The 22,743-nt window shown below is 38.9% G+C and overlaps 2 protein-coding genes across 2 annotated transcripts in view; one reads left to right on the top strand and one right to left on the bottom strand.

The window, feature by feature from the left end:
• Nucleotides 1–18,418, top strand: part of LOC141431409 (uncharacterized) — a 77,898-nt gene extending 59,480 nt beyond the window's left edge. Inside the window, 1 exon segment of the mRNA XM_074092577.1 lies at nt 17,754–18,418. Coding sequence (XP_073948678.1) covers nt 17,754–18,418 — 665 coding nt within the window.
• pigs (GAS2-like protein pickled eggs) overlaps nt 1–22,061 on the bottom strand; it is a 252,245-nt gene extending 230,184 nt beyond the window's left edge. The window contains exon 1 of the mRNA XM_074091762.1: nt 21,674–22,061. The gene's annotated coding sequence lies outside the window, so the exon portion shown is untranslated. The remainder of the gene's footprint in view (nt 1–21,673) is intronic.
• Nucleotides 22,062–22,743: the final 682 nt, after the last annotated feature.

Below are 22,743 nucleotides of genomic sequence, written 5' to 3'. Positions count from 1 at the left end.
TATTGTTTATATTCCCACGCAAAACTAATATACTCGGCGGCAAAATATATAATTTGGCCCTCAAGAGTCTCAAATGTATGCAGTAGGTTATAGGTAATTTTGTATGTAGAGTGGGCCAAATTTTGTACCACTGCGTAGGTAAGCGAAAGAATGTGACGTCTCTCGACGAAACATAGATGTCGCTAGTGCTGCTAGTAAAGTAGCATAGTAGAAATAAGCAACCTAAGATATGTATGCATGCATAGGAAAAAATCGTGTCTAGATTCCTGTCCAGCAGTGGTGTAGGGGTTATAGCACGCAGCACGGATCGCTGAGGACCTGGGTTCGACTCCCAGTGCTGGTCTCTTTTTCTGGTTTTTCTATGCATCCAGGTCTCAGTTTAATTCGATATGGTTTAACGGGATACCCGTAAAAGTAACAAATTTGGAGTTGAAATAAAAAATACAAAAAGACTCCAAAAAAAACAATCATGAATGTATGTCATTATTACTTTATGGGGAAAGCCTATGTCCAAAAGTGGACGTCCTACGGCCGATAAAGATGATGATGATGACTACTACTTAATGAAATAATATGGAAATAGTAATAATTAAACGTCACTTTGTATTACCGGAACCGGAATGTACTGACAAAATGACAGACGGTGATTGGGCGGATTCGAGGGTTAATTTAATCACATCTTTGTGAGTAAAATGTCAATGTCTTAGCGCGTAGTTATTGTGACATGACACGCATGCGCAGTAAATGCCTGCGGTAAAGAATTATGACATTACTGTCAAAAGAAACAGGTGCAGTATCGCGATAGGGCTAGGTACAGTCGGTGCCCTAACATAAGCGACGACCGGAGGGCCAAGTGGTTAGAGAACTTGACTACGAAGCTTGAGGTCCCGAGTTCGATTCCCGGCCGGGGCAGATATTTTTATGACTAATACGAATGTTTGCTCTCGGGTCTTGGATGTTTAATATGTATTTAAGTATGTATTTATCTATATAAGTATGTTTATCCGTTGCCTAGTATCCATAGTACAAGCTTGCTTAGTTTGGGACTAGGTCAATGGTGTCAAGTGTCCCGTGATATTTATTATTTATTTATTATTATTTAAGAATCCACTTTTCTATTCAACTAGTATTAAAAAGTGGATACATAAATTAGGGAAACGACCATACAATCACCAGCACCAATATCTGACACATCAAAGCGTACAGATCTGGTGAATAATGTTTTGCCAACTTATTTTGTCGGACAAGTTCGTAATTATCTTGCTCTCTCAACTAGCTTACTGAAGTTTACTGAAGCTTATTGAGATAGCAAGATCTATACGAATTTATGCGACAAAATACGATTAAAAAACATAATTCAATAGATCTTTACATAATCTGATACGAGTCTATTTTCTAGGGCCGGTAGGACGCGTCAGATATTTTTGCACGCTCATATTGATGCAGGTGAGTGTACCAGCAAATATTCTAACGCAAGTTATGTCCATCCATAGGCACTTATATTATAATAAGCCCAACAAGCTATACTTAAAATGAATCATGAAGATTAAAAACAAAAAGTCGGTTTTCTTTTCCTTTCTCATTTGAATATTCAGGAAAACGAAGCAAACTGACGAGTCCATAGCGACATTAACATTCTACGAGTATATAGTTGTAATGTATTTGGTTATACATACTACTGCACAAAAGACACTTTTTACCATGACTAAAGAAAAATAAACTACTTACCTGCCTAGTCCATTTCGTACTATCCCAACTTTACCGTAGTAGACATGTAATGTTGGTATGTCGAAATACACGCATTGTCCAAAGTGCCAAGTTGGGAACTCGCTCGCCAACGACGGGGCGTGGCGTGCGCGGGCGCCGTGCGGGGGCGCAGTCGCGGACACTCGGTGTTGCCAGCCTCGCGAGACTATTACGCAGAATAACTTATCATCATCATCATCATCAGCCGGAAGACGCCTACTGCTGGACAAAGGCCTCCACATTATAACGCCACAATGAACGACTACTCGCAATTTGCATCCGCCGGTTGGGGCAACATACGAGACAACAAATCCATACTTAATATTATAAATACTAAAGTGTGTGTTTGTATGTTTGTCCGTCTTTCACGTCGAAACGGAGCAACGGATCGACGTGTTTTTCGGCATGGAGATAGTGTATGGGCCCGAGAGTGACATAGGCTACTTTTTATCCTGGAAAAATGCACAGTTCCCGGGGAACAGTACGCGATAACAGAATTCCACGCGGCGAAAACCGCGGCAAAAGCTAGTAAACAAATAAAGAATAACTTATACACTCATGGTGTATTATTAAAGCTCACGAGGGACATTATCCTGTCCTACTATATTATAAATATGAGAAAGTTTGTAGAAATAATGTACTATTTTCATTTTTGTAATTTTCGTTTTAATTCCGCCAATGTTTAGCGAAAAAAATATTCGAATGAGAATTGAATTATACTTAAAACGCTTGCCACATGCACTAGCGTGCACTAGCACTGGTTCCTAACCTATGTCTATTCTTGAATTTCAAATTTCAAATCATTTATTCAGTAAATAGGCCGCAATGGGCACTTTTATACGCCATTTTTTAAACTACCAGCGCTTTCGGAAAGACCATCATTGCCAAGAAGAATAAGCCGCAAGAAACTTAACAGAAAGTCATTTTTGCAAAATACTTAAAATAATTACAAATAAAATACTTAAAAACTACAGTATACAATTAAAGAAAAAATTACAAAAAAATAGTAAAATTGAATTAACATTCCCTCCTAATATAACTTTATTTTACGTACAAGTTGTACAACCTAAAGGTGGTTTAAAAAATGTTCTTTCGTTCGTTAATACATTAACAAGCTTTGATTAACCAAATACAAAACAAAGTTAAATGCCGAATTTACGCAATTTCTCGCAACTGGCAACCCCGCGTCATAACTCAGCAGAATGTTAAGGACGAGCACATCTACATTAAGCCCAATTAATTATAGAGTGCGTACGTTTTTATTACGTGTCTTAATTTAAAGTTTAAAGGCTGGCAAATGTCAATAAATGATATGTCAGCACTCTGCCCCCGAATGCCGCAGACAGCTCCTTGAAGTGATATAACTCACTGCTCAGTGCCCTGCACTCTGCTCACTGCTGAGCACATGCCCCTTGAGTAAAAGTAACTAGAATTCAATATGAGCTAGCTGTATCTAATCTATAGGTTTGAGTGCTGTTAATATTTTTAAATCACTGTCGTCCAAATTGATTACGGCTTCGGGTGACCAGAGGGCTGGCTTTTTCTTAGCACAAAGATTAAGCATTGCCATTCAGCGTGGTAATGCTGCCAGCCTTCAGGGCACCTTACCACCTGGCAGTGATTTTGGGCAACTTTTTTATTTATAATTTTAGTTTGTATGTAGTTTTAGTTACCTTTATTTTGTTTTATATTATACAGGCATTTCTTCGAATGTAATAAATAAGCAAACTTATTTATTTTTGGAATATAAACTAGCTATCTATAGACATATCAAATAAGTTTTTGTTAAAAAATCATTTTAATAGGTACAGTCCTTAGCACCAATATCTGACGCAACAAGCGTGCATAAATATCTGATACGACTCTACTCCTAGGGACGGAAGGACGTGTCAGATATTTTTGCACGCTCCGCTGTGGCAGATATTAATGCTGGTGACTGTACGGTCAGACTTTAATTCATAAGCCACCATCGAATCAATTAACAAGGAATATCGTAAGGACTTTTACTTTGTAAAGATTCCATGGTGGCTCATGTGTTAAAGTCCTTGACCGTACAAGCTTTATTGGTGGCTGTAATTGCATTCATAATCAAAATATCATAGGTAAACGGGGCTTATCACGCTAACACACACGAGTAATATTTACCTCGACGAAACGTCGAAACGTCGAGGTAAATATATTGAGCGGCAAAAATTTTGGCCCTCATATGTATGCAGTAATAGGTAATTTTGTATGTAGAGTGGATCAAATTTTGTACCGCTGAGGACTACATGTTATACTACTTTATATACTCCAATTGGGCTCTAAAATCGATGGTTAAAATCCCTCGGGTTATTCGGGCCCACGGTGTATAACTCGTGTGTGCTAGAGTGATAAGAATAACTCCCGTTTGTGGTATTTTGACTGAGTGAAAATCACGAAAGTTTAAAACGTTGTACTTGCATTGTCATCTAAACTACATTTCAAGTCGATGTCGATGTGGAGGAGTTCCGTCCTGACTACTAGGACACTATCAGATTATTATATTGTCACCAGATTTACACAAGTAGCCAAATTTCAAGACAATCCGGCCACAAAATGTGTGTCAAATTTAGCTTCCAAGACATGACCCATACTGACATAACAACAGAGCAGTTAAATAAAAGCTTGTAATAAAAATATTAAGCTAAATATATGCAGCTATTCTGAAGTGATACGCATACAATTGTACAACATATTCATAATCTCGGCTACACATAAAATAGATAGAAGTTAGAAAATTAAGATCAACGAAGAAATAGTTACATCTACATTTAGTTATTCGATATCGATACATTTTATGCACATTACTATACACAATCAAGACGTTAATGAACTTGGCGGTTCAATTTGAAAATAGAACAGCGCCGGCGCCGCCCGGCATGCACGACGACAACAACGTACAACGACAACGTAATCAATACGCATATTAACTTGTACTATTACTATTACTTATTCTGTAATATTGCACATAACACTTAAACTTGCTAATGTAATTCGGAATTCGAAACAAAAGATCAGTTTTCTGTTTCTTTCTCATTTGAATCTTCAGAAAAATAAAAAAATCATTACATAGACATTAATATTCTGAGGAAGGAGGTCTGTGGGCCAATCAACTTTTTTTACCGACACAAATCGGTCCGCGACATTTTTCAAACAATTGCAGATTTTTTTAAGTAAACATGTTTTTTCTGTAATATAATAGATGGTGTACATGAATACATGCCATCCTACGTAAGTTCAACATATTAAACCGTGAGATATCTTGTTGGAAGTACGATTTTTTGGTAACGCCAGAGACAATTTTGGTAACGCAGGAGACGCCCAAAGTGTCGGTAAAATAGTTGATTGGCCCCTGTACGACTGGTTTGTAAAAAAGAATATAGTGTATATTATTCATTAAAGACATTACTGTAGAAAAAAGGAAACCAGAAGTTGATAAATTCGACAGACCGCAGAATGTTTTAACAGTAATACCTGTTTATTTTCTACGACATAATACAAATGAATAATCATTTAATTTTACTACAGACCGAACTAGGGCATTCTAGATTAATTAAATCTAATCAAACAGCGAGTATTTCAACAATCCCTACATTGTGCAACGTTATGGTAATTAAACTGCATGAATTGTCCGAATGTCCCTTGTGGACTACAAAATACAAGTTTTAGTTTGAGTTACAAAACGAATAAAGTCTTATACTACTACTTAAACTACTGCATTCTATAAGATAAGCATTAAAAATAATAATATCAAGCGAGTAGTTTTACATTACGTCACCAAATATTATAAACCAACCGCCAAAAATAATGTTTATACATGAAATTACAGACAACGTCTACTGTTTTTTTTTTTCAAATTTCTACTGCTTCTTTCAAATTTCATCTGGCAACAACGGAGCCCACATGCCTCACTACAGCCACTTCCTCATAATTAAATACTATCAGTGATAACGGCTTAATAATAACTCATAAAGGTGCGCTATCGGTCGCCCGTAATCTAAAAGGCAAGGAGTACGTGAGAGAAGTCACACATATACTATACTCGTACTGTTTTTAGCTAAAAAAACATTTTTAACTGACATTTTCTTGCTGACGGTACAACACTCGAACCAACTGAATCGTGATCCACTGTGGAACCTTTTCGTAGTAAAAGTCATAGTGACATCGCATTGCTTGACAAGGAAATTAGGACACTTACTGTGAGAACGTTCTACGGTGGGGCAGGAATCAATTGGTTCGACTGTACTTGATCGAATCCATCAAACTTCAGAATAAGCAACGTTCCAAGACCAAATATTTCGGTATCGTTGCAGTCGGGTACTTACCAACACTGAAAGTAGTTCAAAATTCAGTTGCAAGATCTGAAGCGAATATATTGTTAGTAAGCAATGCCCTCCGAAGACCAGAGGACAATACAGCCAGGGTCGCGTTCACGTGGAGGCCGCATGGGAGCAGGCGGCGGGGCCGGCCGGCGCACACGTGGCAGCGCACCGTGGACGCCGAGCTGCGGGCGGCCGGGCTGAGTTGGCGAGACGCGGAGCAACAGGCGCAGGACAGGAGCGGATGGCGACGTCTCACGAAGGCCCTTTGTACCACTGGGGTACCATAGGACGACAACAACAACAAGCAATGCAAAGAGAAAACGCTCGCCACGTTTATTTTAGCAACACTCATTTCTTGCATAAACCTAGCTATCATAATCAAATCGTTAAGCTTTTGTTTAATTTGAAATATATTTCACAACTACTACCAACAACAACTTACTAACAACTGTCTACAGCCGTCGAGAGAAAATTGATCAGCGGTCCCTAAGTCGAGGATTCAAAAAACCTTCTTAGTATACATATAATACTTAGTACCTACAACTATACTCAAGCTACCTGCTACATTTGAAGTCTCCAGCTCTAGTGATTTAGGCTGTGTTGTCTGTCATTCAGTCACTCATCGCATGGTTTTATAGTTATAGCCGCTGTAGATAATATATTATACTAGCTGTTGCCCGCGGCTTCGCCCCGTTGTAATTTTTCTAAATTTTCTTCCATAAAAACCTTCTCCTTACAATAACGAACACAACAAAAAAGAATTAGTGAAATCGGTCCAGCCGTTCCCGAGTTTTGCGCTTAGCAACATATTTTACGATTCATTTTTATTTATATATATAATATATAATAATAAATATAGATAGATAGATAGTTGCTTTATCTACAAAGTATGACGTCATATCTCACGTCATGGATTTAATCGACAAAACATTGCAAAAATGTACTTATATATAATTTTTGGTTTGTTTTTTTTGCATTTTACACGAAAGTAAGTATGCCGCTCACTGCAAAATTGAACCTTTTAAAATGAATCCTGATAGAATCCAGTAAGGCTACGCAAGTTTTTAAGGAGTTGAAAAATAAAGTTATAACAAATGCTACTTCGGGATTTAAATTGTATTGCAGTTAATACAGGACCTATAGCGGCTGTAAACACGCCCGCATCTCAACTTTGAAGCAATCATTCAATTTCATCTCCCCTAATGCACTCGACGTTAAGACTGCAACAGCCGAGTGCACGGGACATTGGCTGCAGTTAGCTGACCCACTGCTTCCGATAGGGACGGGGTGGTGTCGATAGGTATGATAAGTAATTATATTCTTTAAGACTTAGAGAATTAGAGTCTAAGTCGCTATACTTACTCTTGACTGAATGGTCGTGGTCATAAAGAATGAGGAGGTGACACTATTTACCAGCCCGGATAATACCGACATGGAAATACTGACCCTGTTTTAAATAGTGTTACCCGAATGAGGATAGTAATACCTTCGACTTCACTTTCGTGTAAATATAATGTGGTCGGTTCCCTTTGCCTTCCAGACCGCAATTCTAGAGTCTTACCCCCTTATTCATAAACGACAATCAAACCTATTTTAGTTAAAATGCTGCTAAAATTCGTTTGTCCTTATCTGTCACTTCGACATTTGTATTTGTTAGAAAGGGACAAAGCATTTGTTAGTTAACTTAGGCTTGTTAAGTTTTATGAATAAGGGGGTAAGCGTTCGTGATTGTCAGTAGAGAGCGCTGCTGTCTCTTACGTCAAGTCCCTTATACTAGAGTCCAAAATTAGGCGAACTATATTGACAACTGAAAATGTTAACAGACAGCGAAAAAAATAGGCTTATAGGAAAATGTCGATAGGTACAAATTTGTCGATGTAACCTCATGTAGACGCGGAATGAAAATGTTTGTCACTTTCATAGCTTTAGATCTGAAAACGACAAAAAGGATAACAACAAATAATAACGTAACGAAAATTCCACAATGACGGAAATAGTTCCAAGCAAGCCGATGGCAGTTAAGTCGAATGACACATATGAAATGTCAATAAAACAAAATGGCGGATGGCGTCCTTCCCGATGTTCAACATTTGTTCGAAATCTTTCAAGTAAAAGATCTCTTTTATTACTATTCGCATTGAGTTTTTTCCTAACATCGATATTAAGATTTTTTTAATATCGATATCACAGCACTGGTGTAACTGTGGCAACATTTGTGCGTAATGAACTGTCAAGTTGGTTCGCCTAATTCTAGTCTCGAGTTTAGTCGCCTTTTAGGTTGCGTTTCCACTAGAGATGCCCGATGATGTGTTGCCAGAAATGTGTTTGTCTTGAACCAATAGAAATGCGTCATTTACCTATTCTCGCTCCGCTCAGACGTTTCCCATAGAGCTGTGCTGTGTGAGGACAAGCAATGAAGCGTTGTATTGGTTCATGAAAACCATTTTCTTTGCCACACACCGCACATCTCGGAAAACCGCTAGATGGCGTTAGTGTCGTGGGGTCCGTTTGCCGTTATAGTCTTGTTTGTGATTGGCTCATTTAGTTATTAAACCAAAAACAATCTACAATGTACTTAAATTAAAAAATACACTCACCGTGATGCAATTTATGTCACAGAAGGGCAATTGAATTTTTAAATTGGCTCAATTTTAATCACTTTCGTTTAAAATGATAAGATAATTGATATTGGTATAATGACTGGCAAATTATAGGCTGCGCGATTGATACTTTATGAATGACAGGTCGGCCGGGTCATCCAGCGTCCTTGGACACACCCTGTACTTTAATCAATTCAACCTACCTACGTCCCAAAGCTGGGCACAGGCCTCCTCTCGGAATGTGAGAGCTGTTTCACGCGGGCCCAATGCGAATTCAGAATTTCACACACACCATTGAATTTTTTCGTTGATGTGTGCAGGTTTCTTCGTGATGTTTTCTTTCACTGTAAAGCTTGTGATAAATTTAAAATGCACGTATACCTACATTTGTATTTAAATGAACTTCAAAAACTTATAAGTCGATTCGGCGATTAATAACGCTAAAAATACAAACAAATACAACATACAAATATGTATATTTACTTCGTTATCACAGGTGAATTATATAATAATATGATATAGATGACATTTTGTTTAAAAATAGTACCTACAGCTATTATTTGCCGCGCTTTTTTTTTATTTTGCGCTGTACTCAAGAATCGCTTTCAAAAATTCTCCAATCAATTGTAAGTTACATGAAGTATCTCAGATTAACCCTTAATTTGAAAAAATTAAAAAAAGTTCATGATTCAAACCTCGTTGTTACCTTATAGTCCAAAAATTCTACATTAAAAAAAAACAAAAAGATAGTCTTGAATCATGTTCATTGTGGCATACACTGCCAAATTAAGGGTCGTAGGCTTTTTTCTACCCGGGATAGACTTTTCCAACTTTTTGTTGGTTAGGTTATTTGCTCAGGAAACTACCAAATTAAACTTATAGACACAGTAAGTGGCTGTAGCTAACTAGCTAACACTCAAAGGTCTAATAGCACGTGTAGGTACTTGAGACATGCCAATTTGTTAATTACAGCGGTTTAACATTCCGCTTATCTTTATCGTACGCGGTCACGGCCGCGACTATCGTTCTCGATCAGCAGGGCTACTACAAAACTCGAAGTTCGTGTCGTGCGGTCCCTCTCGCTCTCGTACTAAACAGTATAAGTGTCAGAGGGACAGCACGACACGAACTTCGAGTTTCGTAGTAGCCCTGCAGTCCATTATGTCACTTAAAAACCTAGTATTATATCACAAGTACTGTATCACACCTAATACAGACCGATCCAGCAGACGGGCTAGCACGAAATTCAAGAATCAAAGTTCGTATCGTACCGTCGCTCTCACTCTCGTATTAAATAATATAAGCGTCAGAGGGATCGAATTTTGCGCTCCGTAGTATAGGGTCGTAGAGTTCCATTCTGCAGAAACAATCCCGGCCGGACCACCAGAAACTCAGCACTAGAATTGTATTGCCACCGGATTAGCGCCTAAAATAGAATCTATCGACAAACCCGCATCCCTACTCGATTCGGGAGCGGACGGAAGTGAGTGAATGAGCGAATGAGCGACTTTAACGGGACAAAGGCCGCCGGATGTACGGATTGAATGGAAATTATTGTTTCGAAGAAGTTGAGAGGGGTCAGTACGGGCTCGCCATGCCAAGTGGGAGAAATAATCAATTGTATTGAATAGCACTTTGCGTGTTGCAAGTACCTACTACACTACAACAGTCGAGTGCAAAAATATGTATTTATTCGAACCCTCAAAAACATTTTATGGCCTTTGTTACATCGGAATAAGAGTCCGTGGTACGTACTTTTGAGGCGTTTGGTTATGTTCAAATGTTTACATTACATTTTTATATTTATTTTTATAGGGAGAGAGACAGAGAGCATCACAACCTTTGATCACAACACAACACTACAGATAAATGTGAATGCGACTTTACACTTGTACTATTATCTACTCTGTGCCGTAAGGCCAAACCGACCTCACGTTACTAGCGATATTTCACCTGTCAAGTAGCCCTCATTGGGTAGATTGTTGTAATGTTTAGTGTATATAAATAATTTTATCTACACCTATATAGTAAATCCTCAATTATGCGTTCAAAAACCATAGGTAATGACCAGCATTACGACATTGGATTCTATTATGAAACCTGTATTGTAATGGTATTTCATACATCATTACAGCAGCAGGTCGTCGCGCGCGCAGCGGGCGCAGCTCGTGGGGCAGACATACCTACTAGTTCTCGTTAATGCAGGTCATTCTCAATGGTTCTTGAACACATGATAGAGGATTTAATATATGGATATAGATAAAATATTGTATGCAACTGTACGTACTTAGGCCTTAACACACTCATGTGACCCTATTATGAAACTCGGCCACGCCTTGTTTAATAAACCCACACTCGTGTTTTAAGGACCCCTATTACGATACAGTTGCATAAAATACTACGAGTATTATAGATTATGGAATCGTTGCTTTGCGGAGGTCCACGTCAATGAATTATAAGCAATTACTTTGCTCACCCGCTGACCTTACAATAGCTAACTTCTATGCAAAAAATGCATGTGCATGCAACTCCTCCGCTTCCACACGGAGCGGAACGGATGTGTTGCTCTGATAATGAACTCTGGTTGAGTTGGATGAGACAGTTGGGTTGGAGTGATGTTTGTTCTTACAATGTGAAGTAGGTGCTGCATGAATACACAGTTGTTGCACAACTAGACGTAGCCAAAAAAAAAGAAAAGTAGTGTACGAGTAAATTGTTGTAGTGATACTAAATAAAATGTGGCGAAGTTTTCAGCTTTCAGCGGTACTATTGCGTGTCGAACGCGCCCCGGCGCCGACGGCGCGACAACTTGTGTGCTCGGTCTAGACACAAGCAATTAATTAACAGCTAGCTCACTAAACCACTAAACGTCACGAATAAATGCTTTTCTTTCTTTCTTAACCAATGAACAGTGGAAGGAGTGAGACAGAACATTTTCTTTAGATAGGTTAATCGGAAAATAAGTGAATAATTTTATTCTACTAATATTACAAATGCAAAAGTTTGTATGTCGGTATGTTTGTTACGGCGCATTCTTCTTGACAATGATGGTATTTCCCAAACCGCTGGTAGTTTAAAAAAATGGCGTGTAATAGTGCCCATTGCGGCCTATTTACTGAATAAATGATCAGAATTTGAATTTGACTCCTTCACGCTCGACTAATTTGGATGAAATTTGATATGCAGATAGCTGGATGTCTGGAATAACACACAGGCATATTTATCTCGATATTCCCACTGGATCGAAATAAAATCATGAAATTTGGCAAGTTTGTTTTTAATGAAACCTTGATTAATAGGTTAAGTACCTCCGTCCGGTCCGTGTTAGGTCCTATGTCGGTATTAGAAAAATCCTGGATTTTTTTCTATTGCAGGATCTACAGCCCAATTTACACCGCGAACGGAGCGGACCCATTAATGTAATTAAATGACTTAGTTGAACTTACAACGTTCGGGTGAATGAAAGTCACAGATGAACCTCTATGAAGTTGGTCTATGTATGTAAGTCCGCTCCGTTCGCGGTGGAAACCGTGCTTTATGAATTACGCGTGCGAAATGTGTCGCAGTCTAATTTAAAAAAAAAACTTTATTGAAAAAAAATTATACCCTCCTAAGTCCTCGCGTACTTTATAAAGGACTAATTAACACTAAGAATAACGGCCAAAATTAGGTACTTTTTAAAGTACAAATTGTTCATTGAATAAAGAATTCTAAGAATTTTGAAACAATATACAAAATAACAAAGCAGGTCAACCACGTCAACGCTATGTTTGTAAAAAACGTCAGGACTCAGTAGGATATAGTTTCAGCCTTTAGAAACATCATTAGTGAAGTAGCTACTGTAGTCTGTGGAAGGGAGGCGAGCAGACGGGGGGCGCCGCACGCGATACTAAAGGTAATTCTCCGATTGTGAATATGAAATTATGTATATACAGTTACAGACGTAGGGACGGCAGGCCACGCAATCATATGCAGGATGGAATGTAATAATTTATGAAGTCACAATACGAAAACTCATTAAAGCCTTAGTTTAGAAAAAATACCATGAGAATCAATTAACCTAGCAATTAACAAAAAAAATATAAAGCATCAAAACAAGGTCTCCCTTAGATTATGTATGGCAATACTATCTATGACCTCACTAAATATTAGTCTACTCAATCGGCTGTTTATTTGTTTAAAAGCTTAATAGGTAGGTATTGTATAACCTTTTATTAACTTAAAAACATAAACTAATACATTTCAAGACAAATAAACTACTTTTATACACACAGGGTGATCAATTATTGATGTAAATCTGTTTAAAAAAATATACCTCGTTGAGTTTCTTGCCGGATTCTTCTCAACAGAGGTTTTTCCGAACCGGTGGTAGATTCCTTTTGACATTCATAAGTGCTTGTTATAGCCTAAATTGAATAAAGATATTTTGACTTTGACTTTGAATTCAAATAGGTCAGTATGAAGAAGTCGGGCATTGATTTTAGATTTTGTAAAAGTAGCATTATTCTCTTTTTGACTGTTAAGTTTATTTTATAAAGGATTAAATAAATATGTATTTATTAGGGCCTTTACTAAACTACCCTTAAAGTCAGTGATTATAATAAAAATACACGCTGCATATACCTACCTATACCTTCTCTCCGTTCCGTCTCGCGTAAAAATAGAAACATAACAAACCAAATTTCAAATTCACGACTCCCTCGAGCCCCATTTCGATTTCAAACAACTATTTTATTCAAAACAGTCTCAAAAAAGATCTGAGGTTTGGAAGGCAGTGCTCTTTGTTTTGTAAGCCGGCGTCAAGTTCGTTTTGTTGGCACGTTCTCGCCTAAACAAAGGTTTATAATGCAGGAACCTTAGGGTTCCTTACTTAGAAACCCTTAAACCGTGGCGTTTGTAAAATGAAAGAATTTAATAAATGAATTAAATTAAATAAATAAATGAAATAAACTTGGCGAATAAAGTCAATGTTATACGCCAATTTTGTGAATTTAACAATTTTACCTTTAACAATGCCTGTGAAGTATACTAACTTGCCACCAACAATATAGCAAAAAAAATTCGTCACTACTTTGAAAAAATCTCGTATCTAAAATCAATATGTCAGCAAAATTGAACCTTGACATAATGATCTTTTCTTTTTTTTTTTATACGACTGGATGGCAAACGAGCAAGTGGGTCTCCTGATGGTAAGAGATCACCACCGCCCATAAACATCTGCAAACCAGGGGAATTGCAGATGCGTTGCCAACCTAGAGGCCTAAGATGGGATACCTCAAGTGCCAGTAATTTCACCGGCTGTCTTACTCTCCACGCCGAAACACAACAGTGCAAGCACTGCTGCTTCACGGCAGCGGATCATAAAGTTCACTTGAAAAACTATCGATTTTCAGGTACGAGTTTTTTTTTGAAGTAGTGACGATATCGCATTTGCCGCACTACACCGCAATGACAGTAATTTTGATGAACCGTTAGTCATCGGAACAGACCATGTGTGAGTCACGGATCGATACGTCTATCAGTTCCGCGGATCTAGTGAACGTAGCAATGCGCTGCGCTACCGTTACGTGTGACAAAAACATAGTTAATTTATTGAACCACTAGCGTTACCCGCGGCTTCGCACGCGTTAATTATTAGATACAGCAGTTGAATTGAAATTCCGGGATTTTATTAAATTCGCGTGGGAATTCCCTAAAATTACATCGTGGTTTTCATTGACGTTAAATTAAAAGTCAAAATCTACCACCGGTTCGGAAAAACCTCTGCTGAGAAGAATCCGGCAAGAAACTCAACGAGGTATATATTTTTTTTAAAACAGATTTACAATATTATTAAATGATATGTATATATCACAAGTATTTAACACAACTTTATTTTTAACACAGTAGGTAGGGTGTCGCTTTGAGTAAAATCATGGCAAGCCCAGCAGCCAGCAGGTGTTATTTCGAGATTTTATCCCTATCCCGTGGGAATATCGAGATAAAAAGTATCCAGGTTATAAACTAACTTTTTGCCAAATTTCATCCAAATCCGTCCAGCCGTTTCAGCGTGAAGAAGTAACAAACATACTCACTCACTCACTCACAAACTTTACATTTATAATATTAGTAGGAAGTTTATGTTCGTTAGTTTGCGCAGGTCTATATCAATAACTTATCCTATTTTGTTTACCCGCGACTTACAATTAGGGTTGCCAACCGTACTCTAAAATAGAGTATTGTACTCTATATCATGTATATAGGCGTACTCTATAATCTATAACACTAATAGCTAAAATACTCTTTTTTACATGTAATATTTATGCAAACCCATTATCATACATAACCAAAAAAGTTCGTACCTACTCATTATTTACCTCCTTTGAAATTAGATATATTCTATTTCTTCTAATAAAAGTTGGCAATAACCCTACTTACAATAGCTGTCTATGCAACAAATGTGTGGTCGGTCATGCCAACACACCAACACACAACACTGACGCGTTTCGAACTCAACCAGAGTTCATCTTCAAAGCAACACGCTACCAAATGTTAGACTAACGAACCAAAAAAAACATTAACATTTGTCATTGTACATAAATCCCCAAGGACCCACTTTATTTTTCTCAAACAAAGTTAATAACTTTAATCGAAATCGCCGTTTGGACTTTTGACACTAAATAATAACATTTCATGAAATGGATATGAAAACGTAACTCACCTAATACAATAATTGATTGACAATTCGAGTGCCGTCGTATTGGGATTGAGATCAGCGGGGTTACTACGAACGACGCTTATACTATTTAATAATGAGAGAGTGAGAGGGACGGTACGATACGAACTTCGATTTTAGAATTTCGGAGTAGGGCCTCTGACTTTTCCCGGTAGAAATACAATGTATACCATATACCTATGGGGACTCTACGTCTACGAAAAAATAGCTTTTGTATTGTAAGATACCGAGAGTAAACCATATATACATATACATATAGGTACGGTCAAGGAATTTAATTCATGAGCCACGATGGAACCTTTTCAAAAGAAAATTCATTACGATTTTCCTTGTTAATTAATGCGATGTCACTATGACGTTTACTGTGAAATGGTTCCATGGTGGCCAATGAATTAAAGTCCTTGACCGGTATACGTATGCATCAAAAGATACATGCAAACCAGATGTTATGTATGTCATTCAGCATCTCTGGCGTAAGTTGTTTATTCAAGTCTCATCAAACTGGGAAATTTTGTGAAGTCATTCAGATATAAAAACTCTACATCAATATTTTTATCCAGCCTTAAACAAAGAGGGTTGTATTATTTGAGTACTTTTAAGAAGCACTAGCGAAGTCCGTGTCCATAAAATCACGTCATTGCCCCATTGCCTTAAATAATTATAGTCCCTGCTGGATAGCTAAAACAACGTTTTAAACTTTTGGGATTTCCACTCATAATTCATACCACAATAAGCTTTCATCTTCGTGAAATCCTGCAATAAATAAATGTCGGCGTCGGGATAAATGATCGGAGGGACGGTCGGATGTTGTTAGAGCGTTCTCAGATAATCCGATCCGATATTGGATCATATTTCATACATTTTTCTTGCCCCGATATCGTATCGGCGTCCGATACCATCGGATCGGATAATCTGAAAACGCTCAAGTGTTGTGTGTCCGTGGGGTGACAAATAAAAATGACCAAGTGCGGGTAGTTCGTGATACGAGTGCCGGTACTATTTGTGATCAAGTGCGGGTAGTTCGAAGGACTCGCGCTGCTAGGCAGACATGACACCCCTAAACTTTAGTCTACTCGTGACCAACTCGTACAACTTTTTTTTTTTTTATTCGACTGGATGGCAAACGAGCAAGTGGGTCTCCTGATGGTAAGAGATCACCACTGCCCATAGACACTCGCAACACCAGGGGGATTGCAGATGCGTTGCCAACCTAAAGGCCCAAGATGGGATACCTCAAGTGCCAGTAATTTCACCGGCTGTCTTGCTCAACTCTGTTAATAGTTGTGGCGGTCACCGCAGTCAGGCCCACTCGCTTGTTTCCTTCTGTCAAACAAAATCTACGGAACCAAGCTGCGATCCAAAAGCTTAGTGCTTTCCTGGCGGCAGGTAGTCGGACCTTACGCCCATTGTGCAAAACGGGGTCCTGTTATTTTTATAGGCGTAACTGTCTTTGATATTTCGCGAAGTTATAGTTATACCCAGCTAGTGCCATCCACGAAGACGCGTGATTTTGTCAAAATTAGATATTAATGACGTTGTAATAAGAACCACGGCACGCGTCATCGTTAATGACTCTACCTATAAAAGCGTATAATGTCAGATTAAGTAGACGAGCAAACTTTGGAATCAACTTGCACCGCCAATTTTTCCGGACTGATACAACTAACAGATCTTCAAAAAGCAAGCCTATTTTTATTTTAAGTTAGTTTACTGTGTTTACATCAGTCAGAAACTACCTAACACCTTAGGACGCCTCTTGCTTTACCGTATAGTTTTCTCTCTGTATACCTACCTGTTTTCTATATCACTTACTATTGAGGTCAACAATAAAGAGCCATCGTGTTGTATTGTATTGTACTTTGATAATTTTCAAAAAATATTCCTATAGCTTAGTCAGTAAAACTACTTGGTTTGTAACTCTACACTCGTAATTCAGTTGCGTTTCGCCGTTTTTAGAAGAACATCAAAACTGACGTAAAACAGACAGTATTAAATTGTCTAAAGTAAGACTAACGCACATAACCAGTAAGACTTCAATAAGACTAACGCCAGAAGCCAGTAAGACTCCAGTAAGACTAACACCAGTAGTCAGTAAGACTCCTGTAAGACTAACGCCAGTAGCGAGTAAGACTCCAATAAGACTGATTCCAGTAGCCAGTAAGACTCCAGTAAGTCTAACGCCGATAGCCAGTAAGACTCCAATTAGACTGATTCCAGTAGCCAGTAAGACTCCAGCAATACTAACGCCGGTAACCAGTAAGACTCCAATAAGACTGACGCCGGTAGCCAGTAAGACTCTAGTAAGACTAACGCCGGTAGCCAGTAAGACTCCAATAAGACTGATTCCAGAAGCCAGTAAGACTCCAGTAAGTCTAACGCCGATAGCCAGTAAGACTCCAATTAGACTGATTCCAGTAGCCAGTAAGACTCCAGCAATACTAACGCCGGTAACCAGTAAGACTCCAATAAGACTGACGCCGGTAGCCAGTAAGACTCCAGTAAGACTAACGCCGATAGCCAGTAAGACTCCAATAAGACTGATTCCAGTAGCCAGTAAGACTCCAGTAAGACTAACGCCGATAGCCAGTAAGACTCCAATTAGACTGATTCCAGTAGCCAGTAAGACTCTAGTAAGACTAACGCCAGTAGACAGTAAGACTCCAATAAGTCTGACGCCGGTTGCCAGTAAGACTCCAGTAAGACTAAAGCCGATAGCCAGTAAGACTCCAATAAGACTGACGCCGGTAGCCAGTAAGACTCCAATAAAACTGACGCCGGTAGCCACTAAGACTCCAATAAGACTGACGACGCCAGTAGCCAGTAAGACTCCAGTAAGACTAAAGCCGATAGCCAGTAAGATTCCAATAAGACTGACGCCGGTAGTCAGTAAGACTCCAATAAGACTGACGCCGGTAGCCAGTAAGACTCCAATAAGACTGACGCCGGTAGCCACTAAGACTCCAATAAGACTGACGACGCCAGTAGCCAGTAAGACTAAAGCCGATAGCCAGTAAGACTCCAATAAGACTGACGCCGGTAGCCAGTAAGACTCCAATAAGTCTGACGCCGGTTGCCAGTAAGACTCCAATAAGACTGACGCCGGTAGCCAGTAAGACTAATAAGTCTGACGCCGGTTGCCAGTAAGACTCCAATAAGACTGACGCCGGTAGCCAGTAAGACTCCAATAAGTCTGACGCCGGTAGCCAGTAAGACTCCAATAAGACTGACGCCGGTAGCCAGTAAGACTCCAATAAGACTGACGCCGGTAGCCAGTAAGACTCCAATAAGACTGATTCCAGTAGCCAGTAAGACTCCAATAAGACTAACACCGGTAGCCAGTAAGACTCCAATAAGACTGATTCCAGTAGCCAGTAAGACTCCAATAAGACTAACACCGGTAGCCAGTAAGACTCCAATAAGACTGACGCCGGTAGCCAGTAAGACTCCAATAAGACTGACGCCGGTAGCCAGTAAGACTCCAATAAGACTGATTCCAGTAGCCAGTAAGACTCCAATAAGACTAACACCGGTAGCCAGTAAGACTCCAATAAGACTGATTCCAGTAGCCAGTAAGACTCCAATAAGACTAACACCGGTAGCCAGTAAGACTCCAATAAGACTGACTCCAGTATCCAGTAAGACTCCAATAAGACTAACACCGTTAGCCAGTAAGACTCCAATTAGACTGACTCTGATTTCTACGAGTATCTAGTACTCGTAACCTTTTTTTTTCAGGTATAATAGTTGTAGTAGTTTTTGATCTAGTAAGTTTTTTTTTGTACTCGTAAGATTCCCATCTGGAAAGCTTTATTCTACATAATAAAGGTGCGACCAAACCACTGCTTAAAAAACGGTGACGGCACGGAATCGCTGCGACGCACCGTATGCGCACCGTTTTTTATCGCATGCTCTCCACACCGCTGCTTAAAATACGGAATCGCAGTGACGCATCGTATGCGCACCGTTTTTTTTGCACGCTTTCCACACCGCTGCTTAAAATACGCAAACGGTGCGGAATCGCAGTGACGTGCCGTACCTAAACGTCACGACTTTTGTTCGGTAAAGGCCTGAAGTTTACGATACGTCACTGCGATTTCGTATTTTAAGCAGCGGTGCGGATAAAAACGGTGCGTCACAGCGATTTGGGTAAAAACGACCCCACAGTTTGTACAGTTTGCTTAGAGTACCTACAGCTCTGTTAATTTTGGATATAAATACAGCCGTCAAAGTCAAAGTCAACATTATCTTTATTCAATTAACAAGCACTTATGAATTTAAAAAAAAATCTACCACCGGTTTGGAAAAACTTCTGTTGAGAAGAATCCGTTTAAAGCGTACTATATTTTGGCATATTACCTAAAAATTTGTACGTAACGCTCAGTGCACGAGGCCAGCTTGTACTTGGCCGATGTTTTAGACGTTGGTATCGTATTCGTAAGTATTGACGTTCCCAATCCGCAGTGGGCCCGCGTGGGAACTGTGGCCCAGGGCCTAGGCCCTCTCATTCTGAGATGAGGCCTGTGCCCAGCAGTGGGACGTACATATTAGGTATACCTTTACTTGACCAAATTTCATGTGCCATAATATTGTTTCTTATAAATGCATTTACACTACTCATTGTTTACCATATTAATCAAATGACAGAATCTTTGTTCCCCATAATTTTAATTTCAGTAATTTAATTTTTCATAAACATTGTAATTGTAATCCATATAAGACTAAGTACATTACATTTGAAATTTACCACGAGCTTTGCGGTGAAGGAAACATCGTGAGGAAACCTGCACAAGCCTGCGAAGCGATTCAATGGTGCGTGCGAAGTTCCCAATCCGCACTGGCCCCGCGTGGGAACTATGGCCCAAGCCCTCTTGTTCTGAGAGGAGGCCTGTGCCCAGCAGTGGGACGTATATAGGCTGGGATGATGATGATAAAACTAAGTATCACATGCCGTAGTGTCATTTGCCATCCATATAAATGGTGATTATCGACACTATAAGCCTTTGAATTAGATAAATTTTACCCACATAGATTAGGTTAGGTTAGGTTAGAATTGCGACAAGGCGCGAAGCGCTTGTGCCTTAACTACGCGGAATAGAAGCTCCACGCAGCGGAGCTCCGTCGACATTAATTACAGTCGTTGAGGGCCCTATCAGAAGATGGATTCAGAAAGAAACACTATTTAGTATGTCGTTTGAATATTCTATCAAATAATATTATTGGACTTAATAATATGGAAAATAATACTTATTGCATTCGTATCATTATGGCATCTAATTTTCCGGAAAATAAGAATATGTATAGGTATCAATAAAATTTTCTAGTAAACGAATCATTCGGGCATATGAAATTCGGGCAAATGAAATTATAGCATATAACTTTCGTGCAAACAATACATAGCTAACCTACATATTGTATTATATAGACTGGGATGATGACCCGTCGTAGGTATACGTGTTGTAGTGGAGACGCAAGGTAAAAAGGTTCATATTAACCTTATTTTAGGATATCTTACCATAAGCCAGTTAAACTGAAGCCCGCACACCACAAATCCACGAACGCCGATAATTTCAGGGTTTTGCTAATCTAATGCCCTCATTAGGGGGATTCGGGGGAATCCGGGCCAGTCGAGCGTAAAACCAGGAGGGATCAGCGAAAATTTGCTTCAGTGAAATGATTTTCATGGTTTTTAGTTTTGAAGAAAGATTTTAAATGGCGGTAATGGAGTGTAGCTTAATGCGAACCGAAAGTCCTAATTTATAAATGCGAAAGTTCGTGTGTGAGTGTGTGTATATGTTTGTTACTCCTTCACGCTAAAACGGTTGGACGGATTTGGATTAAATTTGGTATGTAGGTAGCTGGACGTCCGGAATAGGACATAGGCTACATTTTATTCCGATGTACCCACGTGATCGGGGTTTTGTACAATTCCAAAATGTTTGTCCGGAAGAGATCGCTCTTAAGCGAAAAGACCACCTATTGTAGTCTACCTGCATTTTGTGTCAATGTAAATTTCTTGTACTGATTGTGGTGTGCCATAAAGAACATTTGTACTATTGTGTTGTATTCCAAAATCAAGTCGTGAAATTTAGAACGGGTATTGTTAATACAAAGACTAAAGAAAGATTTTCGGAAATTTTCCTCCAAATAAAAACCGGCCAAGCGTGAGCCGCGATTTCTAATAAATACATTAAAAATAAATGAACAAATGCATTATATATAGTCCAATACACAACCTCCTCATTTTTCTTAAGTCGCTTAAATTCACTAACCTTATTAAACAGTTGAACTCGATCCAATCCTGGAACACTAGACCAAATCCACACCATTCACTGTCACTCGTTACTGATAACTCTTCATCGATACTGTAAGCTAGAGACAAGGACGTCAAAGTCCAACCAAGGACGTTCGTATTCTAATCAAACATTTAACACGGATTCACTTAGTCTTAACACGATATAGTAGCTCTTTTAAAACGAATTAAAAACACTAAAAGATCTAGTACCTATCCTATCATTACAGTTTTACTTTTGACAATATCCAAACAGAATCGCGGTAGTAATCACAGCCATATTTCACACCTGTTTATCCAAAACTTGAGACTAGAAATCTTCAGTCCAATAACAAATAGGAAGTTAATATATTTTGTTAAAAGCAGCAACGTGCTGGAGCTAGTGACAGCTGACTGGGTGAAATGACAGACCGGATGGTCCACGCATGCGTACTGATTTAGGGGATGCTAGGGCGATCTCGCGTTAGATTGGGGTGAGTTGGCTATGGTTTTGCAAATTGGTAAGTTTATGTTCGTGTCGTGCGGCCCACTACTGGGCAAAGGTATCCTGTAAGAATGAGAGGACTTGGGCTGTACGCATGGGTTAGTAAAACAGCTGGTCTAAATAGCAAGTGGTCTAAGGAGCAACTGTAGACCAGCAGTAAATGGTCAAAAAGTTTTCGATAAAATTTCATTTTTAATACAAGCTTTTTTTCTGACTGCCCTTTTTGTCGACTTTACTTGCATTGGCATTCAAACTACATTGGCATACTAAATTTCAAGTCGGTGCTATTAACCGTTGAAGAGTTCCTTACTGCCGAGACGATCCTGGCCGGACTACCAGGATATCACTACCAGATTATTGTATAGTCACGCAATTTACATAAGTATTTCAAATTTCAAGTCAATCTGACTACTGGAAGTTGGTCAAATTTAACTTACAAGATTTTATTACAGACAGACAAAACTAAATAAAAGCTTGTCAAAAACAACTAATGTAAGTAGCAAATTGTCTAAAAAGCTATATTGATCCTATCATGTTTGTATCGGAAACTTGAAAAAAATAAAGAT

Source organism: Choristoneura fumiferana, chromosome 9 (genome assembly GCF_025370935.1).
Source record: "Choristoneura fumiferana chromosome 9, NRCan_CFum_1, whole genome shotgun sequence".
Taxonomy (NCBI): Eukaryota; Metazoa; Arthropoda; class Insecta; order Lepidoptera; family Tortricidae; genus Choristoneura; species Choristoneura fumiferana.
This window is presented reverse-complemented; position numbering and strand designations above follow the sequence as displayed.